We start from the raw sequence: 8,152 nt of genomic DNA, 5'->3' as shown, positions 1-8,152 counted from the left end.
GAGAGAACATGGCTACAGAACCTGGCTGGAGAACCTGGAGAACCTGGCTGGAGAACCTAGCAAGAGAACATGGACACAGAACCTGGCTGGAGATCCTAACCAGAACTTGGCTGGAGATCCTGACCAGAACTTGGCTAGAGATCCTGGCAAGGCTGCTGATCAACTGAACGCTGTCTCCGTGTCATTCCTTCTTCACCGACTCCGTCCACTCCTTTGGGGACCCCTGGACCTGCTGGGGTTGGACCCCAGCAGAAACAAACGTGCTAAATCTGGAAAAACAAAACAAACACGAAGCATTAAATTTTTACAAAACCCCTCTAGGTAGACTCTCGCCGACCCCGTCGTACAGAGGAAGAAGCCGAGTGAGACACAGTCGGTTAAAGTCACTGCGTGATGCCACAGCCCAGGTGGGGGTCCCAGGGCCACATTCTCCCTCAGTCCACCTTCCTCTTCCCCGAGTCACCCAGCCTCGTCCCTCATTAGATAACAACCGGGTGAGGCATTGCGCTATGGTTGGCCAGTGGGTTTAAGAGCACATCCTGAACAACATAAACTAATGAACAAAAACAAATCCAGAGCAGCATCGAACAGACCGTCCAACCTCAGGGGGAAGGCGGGGCGGTGGGGGGTGGGGTAAGAGATCAACCAAAGGACTTGTGTGCGTGCACATAGACCTAATCCATGGACACAGACAGTAGAGAGTGAGGGCATGTGCTGGGGGGTGGGGGTGGCTGGGGAGAGGTCAACGGGGGGAAAATACTTTAAACAATAAAGAATTTAAAATTTTTTTTAAAAAAGAGTATATTTTGTACCCCTTTAATTGAACAAGTACTAATTTTTACTTCGCCATTTCTCTAGCAGTTTAGAGCCAATCAATTTCTTTTTCTTTTTTAAAAATCCTCACCCAAGGACAAGCTTAGAGAGAGAGGAGAGAGAGAGAGAGAGAGAGAGAGAGAGAGAGAGAGAGAGAGAGGTGGGAGAGAAATATCAATCTGTTGCCTCCCACACATACCCTGACAGAGGGTCGAACCTGCAACCTTTTGGTGCATGGGGACAGGGGACAACACACTAACCAACTGGGCCACACAGGCCAGGGCTCACTGCTTTGGAATAGAGCCTCAAACTTGGGGCGGACACACACACTGGGGTCTGCAGGCCTGCCGACCGCTTGCAAATGACACCCCCCCACACACCTTCCTCACGACCTTTCTGCCCCCAACACACCCCCTCCTGCCGGGTTGTTTTCGAGCTGCCTCTGAGGTCCACCCTGAACGACCTTCAGCCTGTTCCTGGCCCCGAGGTGGGCAAACATTGCAAGAAGCGAACAGCAAACAGTCAGCCGACCTTGGAGCTGGGGCAGGGGTCAGCGACCTCCCTCTTGGCCTCTGGGGTTCAGGCGGGGAGGTGGGGCAGCGGGTGCTCTGGCTTGGCGAGGTAGCGTGGGTAAGTGGCCTTCCCCGCACTCCCACCCCGGCAGCCTCCGTTTCCTCATCTGCGAAATGGGAATGATACAGAGGCCCACTTCCTCCGGCCGCTGAGAGTTAAGTGAGCGAGTTAATGCGCTAAAGCCCTGCCCAAGCGCCTGGTGCTCCGGGAAACACAAGCTTCGTAAACAACAGCTGACAGGGCCCGGCATCTCTGTGGTACCTGGCACGGCCCACGGCGCTGTGCGTGGACCATCTCCCCGGGTGGGTGGTCCGTGACTCCTTGGGCGGGTGTTCAGGCTGGGCCCCTGCTGGGGTTGCCAGATTTCCTCCCACAAATACAGGACGCCCCGTGAGACCTGAATTTCAGATAAACAACAGATCATTTTTAGTATAATTCCCACATGCTCAATGGGACATACCGACACTGGAAGTAAAATGCGTCATTTATCTGACATGCCCACATCACCGGGAGTCCTGCATTTGATCTGGCAACCCTAGACCGAGGACTTCTTTTTAAAAATGATTTTCTCATATATGTGTGTGTATATATATATATATGCATAATCCATCGACACAGACAATAGGGTGGTGAAGGCCTGGGGTAGACGGGTCAACGGGGAGGGGGGCATATGTAATACTTTCAACAATAAAGATTTTGAAAAAATAAAAGAAAACATAAGATAATTTTCTGTTTTATGTTGTCTTTGTTTTGAGAGAGAGAAACATCAATATGTTGTTCCACTTATTTATATTCATTGGTTGATTCTTGTATGTGCCCTGACCTGGGATCGAACCCACAACCTTGGAGTATCAGTATGATGCGCTAATCAACTGAGCTACCCGGCCAGGGCAAAATAGGCTCATTTTCGTTCTGTCTAGCGTTGGGCACCAACCTGATGCCGACAACCTCCTACTACACGCATCTGGAGCTTTCCCTCCCGGGCCTCACCCAGCCTTCACACGGACGCTGCACGGCAGGTGCTTATTACCACCCCCATTTTACAGATGAAAACACTGAGGCCCAGAGAAGGGGATGTATTTGCCCAGGCCACGTGGTGAGAGTGTGTCTGGCCCAATAGCCAAGATATGTTAGAGAAGAAAGAAATAATCGTACACAGCTATGATCTATGACCACATTCATTGCCAGGCTCTGTGTTAGCACCTTTCCTTGTATCATCTCCTTGAGTTAATGTCCTGCCTGAAGCATGGATTCTGGGCCCATTTTACAGAGCAGGAAACTGAGGCCAGAACTGGTGACTGTCCCATGAAGTCACATGGGGTGGAGCCAGGTTTGAACCTGGTTCAGCACCGGAGGCCCACGAATGTTCTGCCTTCCCCTCTCTTGCCAGGAGCTGGGAAGGCAGGCAGGGGGGAGGACAGTGGGGGCGGGCGTAGCCTCTGATGGTCACGGCCATGTAGGTCCCTCTCTCTGAAGTCCCTGCCAAGGGGCGTGGGAGGCCGGGGGAGGGCTGTGCAGCCTCCCCTCCCCCAGCCCGGATCGCTGAGCACAGAGAGACAGAGCCCCCAGAAATGCTGCTCCCTGGACTCAGGCCCCGGGCCCTAGCCGCCCTCGGCCTCTGCGCTGTGGTCCTGGCCTGTGTTGTGGGTGAGAAGTTGTGGGTGGGGGGCTGTGGGGACCCCGCAGCGGCGGGGGATGAGTGTGACTGTGACGTGCAGTGCCGTTTGTAGACATGCGTGCTCTTGGAGAGTGTGTGTCAGTGGCAGTTGTGTGTGAAGGGTGTATGTGGGGTTGGAACACATGCCAGTGGTCATGCATGTGTGTATAAGCATGAATGTGCAGTCCTGGTGAACGTGTGTGTCTGTGAGCATGCGTGTATACGCCTACGCGCGCACGTGTGCCTTTGTGGGGTCTTCATGGAAAAGCTTTGAGTGTGTCCACGTGTGAGGGCGTGTGTGAGCCCCGGAGCGAGTCCACCCCGTGTGCTCGTGCATGTACAGTTTTAACACGTAGACAGCGCCTCAGTGTGTAAGGCACCGGTGCGAGTGCCTGACCCGAGTTCATTCTGAATCCCACGGTAACCCATGCGGTGGGTCCTGTCATCAGCCCATGCCACAGAAAGGGAAACTGAGCCTGGAAGAGGGTCGGTCATTGGCCGAGGGCACACCGCCCGTCACATGGGTGCCTCTGTACATGCGTGTACATGTGCAGCTGTGTGGTGGCGGCTCAGTGGGTGAGGCTTTGCCGGGTGCAAGGGAGGGCAGCGCTCACCAGGACAGCACAGCCCTGCCGGCTCCATCCCCGGGGGCACCGGCCCCCTGTGCCCTGGGGGGAGTTCGGTGTGGGGTTCACGGGAGAACGGAGGGGCAGCAAGATCCGTGGTGAAGGCGGCACCGGGACAGACATTGGGGTCAGAGAGGTGGGGGGATGGGCGAGGGAGAGAACCACAGAGGGGTGACAGGAGGGGCCGCGGGCACAGAGGGGGAAGGGAGATGACCAATGGCTGAGGGAGGGCAGCGGCGAGAGAGCGGGACATATAAGGGGGTGAAGGCCAGGACCTGGCGAAGGGCTGCCCGTGGGCCACCAGGAGTGACAGTGACAGTGGGCAGGGAGGGCGCAGGGTTCTGGGATCCCAGCCTAGCCAAGGCGCTCCCTGTCACCCTCAGAATGCCAGGGAGGAGGGCATGCAGGTACCCCAAGCCCCCCGACCCCGCCGCCCGGCCTGGCAAGTAGTTCCTGGAACCTGGTGCGCGAAAAGGTGAAGGGGCTGGTGGGGCCGCTGGTGACAAAGACGAGAGACACGTGGCAGTGGTTCCAGTGAGTAAACACAAGAGGGGCTGGGGGCCTGAACCCCTGGGTCTGAGGGAGGAGGGGCTGGGGGCTGGACCCCTGGGGGGGGCCTGGACCCTGGGGTCTGAGGGAGGAGGGGCTGGGGGCCTGGACCCCTGGGTCTGAGGGAGGAGGGGCTGGGGGCCTGGACCCCTGGGTGTGAGGGAGGAGGGGGTGAATGAGAACGTGTTGGGATAGCTGGGGTCTCAACTGTGACATCCCCTCTCCCACAGGGTCCCCCCAGCCGTCCAGGGCTTTGTGCAGACCTACTATGAGGACCACCTAAAGGACCTGGGTCCTCGCGCCCAGGCCTGGCTCCGAAGCTCCAAGGACAACCTCCTGAACAAGGCCCACAACCTGTGCCCCCAACTTCTCTGTGGTGAGAGGGACCAGGGTTAAAGCGTTCACAGCCTCCACAATAAAGACGTTCTTGTCTGTGTCCCCGTCCCAGTCTGTTCTCCATGAGGCCAGAGATGAGCCCACTCCAAGCACCCCCGCCCCCGCAGTTAATGAGGAAGTGACCCCCCAAAAGGGAGGGGTATAGTCAGTGCGTGCGCGGGGCCGGGTGGGGGGAGAGGCCTAGGGGAAGGAGTCAGGGGGGTGCCCACCCTCAGTCCTCAGACCCGCTTCGGGCTTGTGTGGGGTGGAGACTTCCGGCTCCTCCATTTGGGATGGAGAGTGGAAGCTGGAGAGGAGGTGGGTTCGCAGGTCCCCACAGACACCCCTCATTCAGAGCTCTGCCTCCACGTCCCACGCGATGAAGACCCCAGATCCCACTCCTGGGGGGGGCGCTGAAGGCCCCCAACCCCTCCACAGCCCCCTCGCGGCCTGTCACTCTCAGGGGTAGAATTTTCAGAGGGGGGCTTGACCTCAGGGGATGTGGCTGCCCTTGTGGCCCTCCCCCTCCCCCTCGGTGGCTCTGTTGGCCTGGACTTTGGCCTAGGCAGCCGGGTGGAGGGGAGGTGGATCCCCGGAGCTATAAAGCCTTTCTCTGCCCTTGGGAGCTGGTGAGGACCTCCCTCCAGAGCCTGGTAAGAGGGGGACCCAGATGGGGGAGGTGGTCAGTGGGGAGGGAGCAAAGATTGTTCAAAAGTCAGGAGGGCCCTACCGGTGTGGCTCACTGGATAGAGCGTCCGTCCTCCGACTGAAGGGTCCCGGGTTCGATTCCAGTCAAGGGCACGTACCCCGGTTGCAGGCTGGGTCCCTGGCCCTGGTCGGGGGCATGCAGGAGGCAACCAATCGATGTGTCTCTCTCACATCGATGTTTCTCTCTCTCTGTGTCTCTCCCCCTCCCTTCCATTCTCTCTAAAAATCAATGGAAAAATGTCCACTGGTGAGGATTCACCAAAAAAAATAAAGTCAGGGTGTTAGATTCCTGGGTTAGAAACACGGAATTTGGGATTGTGGACGTTGGTCCAGGCGGGCCCCCCTCCAGGCCCGCTCTCCACCTCTTCACAGCGACACAGGCTGAGGGAGCGAAGGGGGAGAACAGGGTGGCAGACAAAACTCAGCCAAACGCTGGTCCTTAGCTGAGGCCCTGCAGGCTGCGTCAGCGGAGGCGCCCCCAGGCTCCAGCGCAGCCTTCCCCCCAGAGCAGGTGTCTCCAGGGAACACACGGTATTTATTCCCTCACGTGATACCTGCTCATTGCATTCTCTCTCCTGTCCGCTTCCGAAGGGCTGGCCCTCGCTGTGCTCACGGCCAGGTCCGGAGCTGTGCCTGACACCTGATAGACGCTCAAGAAATGCTTCTGGAGTGAATGAATGGGTGTGAGAATTACGATGTTAAGATCAGGAGTAGAGTCACAGGATGTTAGACAGGGAGGCGCAAGCCAACCCATGAGGAGCTTGACTTGGGTGTGAAGCGGGGTGGGGCGGGGAAGGCAGAGGGAGCTCAGCCCCCCTTTGAGGGCGGGGACCCCAGGAATAGATGCCTCCAGTGGCCTGCCCCACCCCCTCCTCAGCGTTCCAGCTCTCCTGACGCCATGGGCACCCGATACCTCCTGGCTCTGTTTCTCATCCTCCTGGTATTGGGATTTGGTGAGAGTGGTCGGCAGGGGAGGTGGGTCTGTGGGAGGGGGATGTGCCCTAAGCATCTTCCCATCACAGTTCTAGTCTGGCCTTGGCCCTGCCCCTCCCCCCTCCTTCCCTGCCCACTCCCCTCTGCTGCGCGCCCATCAGCTCTCCTAACCCACTCTCCCCTGCAGAGGTCCAGGGGGCCCCTACGCCCCAGCAAGATGAGGCCGCCAGCGCCACGCTGTTCTCCCAGATGCAGGAATCACTTCTTGGTTACTGGGATACAGCCAAAAACGCCGCCCAGGACCTGTACATGATGACCTACCTGCCCTCCATGGATAAGAAGATCAGGTATCACCCCCCCGCCCCCCCAGACACCAGGAGAGGCCTCCAGCCCCTCCTCCCTCAGACCCAGGGGTCCAGGCCCCCAGCCCCTCCTCCCTCAGACCCAGGGGTCCAGGCCTCCAGCCCCTCCTCCCTCAGACCCAGGGGTCCAGGCCCCCAGCCCCTCCTCCCTCAGACCCAGGGGTCCAGGCCTCCAGCCCCTCCTCCCTCAGACCCAGGGGTCCAGGCCCCCAGCCCCTCCTCCCTCAGACCCAGGGGTCCAGGCCTCCAGCCCCTCCTCCCTCAGACCCAGGGGTCCAGGCCCCCAGCCCCTCCTCCCTCAGACCCAGGGGTCCAGGCCTCCAGCCCCTCCTCCCTCAGACCCAGGGGTCCAGGCCTCCAGCCCCTCCTCCCTCAGACCCAGGAGTCCAGGCCCCCAGCCCCAACCCTTCTCAGACCCTCTGTCCTTTCTCCACAGGGAGGTGTACAGCGAAAGCACGGCAGCTGTGAGCACTTACGCAGGGATTTTTACTGATCAGGTCCTTCACATGCTGAAGGGAGGAGAGTAACAGCTGGGCCCCAATCACAGGAGAGGGCATCCTCCAGGCCCCAGCAACCCCTCGGCTCCCTGACCACCCCCACCCTCCTACTTCCTAGCAGCTCTCAGCATTCTGCTCTCAACTTTCGCCTGATTTCTTATCAATAAAAAGAAAAAAGCCAAGTGTATTCTCTTTGATGTGGTTGCTTTTCTGAGACCTCAGGGACCAAGATGAAGGGGCTCTTTCAGTGCAGCCAACACTTACGGAGTGCCTGTGATACATCGGCAGCCCTAACCGGGTTAGAGGGAATAAAGAGGTAAATAGTAACAATGAACGATCAGAGCAACAGACTTAGAGACTGCCCTTCACTCAAGGCCCTTCTCTCTCATCTGTAAAATGACAAGCCATGGACACAGTGAACCAGCAGCGGCCTCTGGCAGTGTCCTGGTCGTGGGCTGACACTTTAAATGTGCCATCCATCGCGTGGAGCTGGCCAAGGCGCGTGTGGCAGAGGGGAGGCTGGTGCCCACAGGTCACTGCTGACCACAGGAAGTCAGTGCCCAGGTTGGCTGGGACCCGCGAGGACAGACCTGCTCTGTGATAATTGCTATACCTTCCTCTCACATGCATTTATTGAGACGCTACCAGGCCCTGGCGACACAGCAGGGAAAGACATAGACAGTCCTGTCTGCACGTGGCCCCTCCAAGAGCTGTGGATTGGGTCCTGGCCCAATTCCACACAGTTTTAGTGAGTAAAGATTTGTGTTATGTTTTGTTGGTTCTTTTTAAAAATTATTTTAAAATATTATTTATTGATTTTTTTTTTTTAGAGAAAGAAAGGAAAAGAGAGAGAGAGGCATTGATATGAAAAACAAACATCACCTTTACCAGGAGGACATGTGATTCTGGCCCCGAGATGCTGGGGGGACTGGCGCAGGTGATGTTGTTGTAGGTATACACAGGTCTCTGGCAGTCTGCCCCCTCGGAAACGGCCTGGACAAAGCGGGGCACGACAGTGGGATGCTGCAGGGCGAAGGCCCTCAGGGCCTGGAGGGGGCA

General features: G+C 57.8%; 2 protein-coding genes across 2 annotated transcripts; both read left to right on the top strand.

The window, feature by feature from the left end:
* Positions 1-2,758: 2,758 nt before the first annotated feature.
* On the top strand, positions 2,759-4,662 carry APOC4 (apolipoprotein C-IV). The gene is made up of 3 exons (XM_006759538.2): positions 2,759-3,033; positions 4,053-4,203; positions 4,449-4,662. Exons 1-3 carry the CDS (start codon positions 2,958-2,960, stop codon positions 4,612-4,614), a joined length of 393 nt encoding a protein of 130 aa, XP_006759601.1. The 5' UTR covers positions 2,759-2,957; the 3' UTR covers positions 4,615-4,662.
* A 487-nt stretch (positions 4,663-5,149) lies between these two features.
* Positions 5,150-7,280, top strand: APOC2 (apolipoprotein C-II). The gene is made up of 4 exons (XM_006759537.2): positions 5,150-5,246; positions 6,179-6,254; positions 6,422-6,581; positions 7,033-7,280. Exons 2-4 carry the CDS (start codon positions 6,200-6,202, stop codon positions 7,121-7,123), a joined length of 306 nt encoding a protein of 101 aa, XP_006759600.1. The 5' UTR covers positions 5,150-5,246; positions 6,179-6,199; the 3' UTR covers positions 7,124-7,280.
* Positions 7,281-8,152: the final 872 nt, after the last annotated feature.

Source organism: Myotis davidii, unplaced genomic scaffold (genome assembly GCF_000327345.1).
Source record: "Myotis davidii unplaced genomic scaffold, ASM32734v1 scaffold796, whole genome shotgun sequence".
Classification (NCBI taxonomy): domain Eukaryota; kingdom Metazoa; phylum Chordata; class Mammalia; order Chiroptera; family Vespertilionidae; genus Myotis; species Myotis davidii.
This window is presented reverse-complemented; position numbering and strand designations above follow the sequence as displayed.

Coding starts and splice junctions, on each gene's coding strand:
- APOC4 (XM_006759538.2), top strand. CDS start 2,958: ATGCTGCTCCCTGGACTCAGGCCCCGGGCCCTAGCCGCCCTCGGCCTC. Junction 3,034..4,052: donor GGTCCTGGCCTGTGTTGTGG/GTGAGAAGTTGT, acceptor TGTCACCCTCAG/AATGCCAGGGAGGAGGGCAT. Junction 4,204..4,448: donor GACACGTGGCAGTGGTTCCA/GTGAGTAAACAC, acceptor CCTCTCCCACAG/GGTCCCCCCAGCCGTCCAGG.
- APOC2 (XM_006759537.2), top strand. CDS start 6,200: ATGGGCACCCGATACCTCCTGGCTCTGTTTCTCATCCTCCTGGTATTG. Junction 6,255..6,421: donor CCTCCTGGTATTGGGATTTG/GTGAGAGTGGTC, acceptor TCTCCCCTGCAG/AGGTCCAGGGGGCCCCTACG. Junction 6,582..7,032: donor TCCATGGATAAGAAGATCAG/GTATCACCCCCC, acceptor CTTTCTCCACAG/GGAGGTGTACAGCGAAAGCA.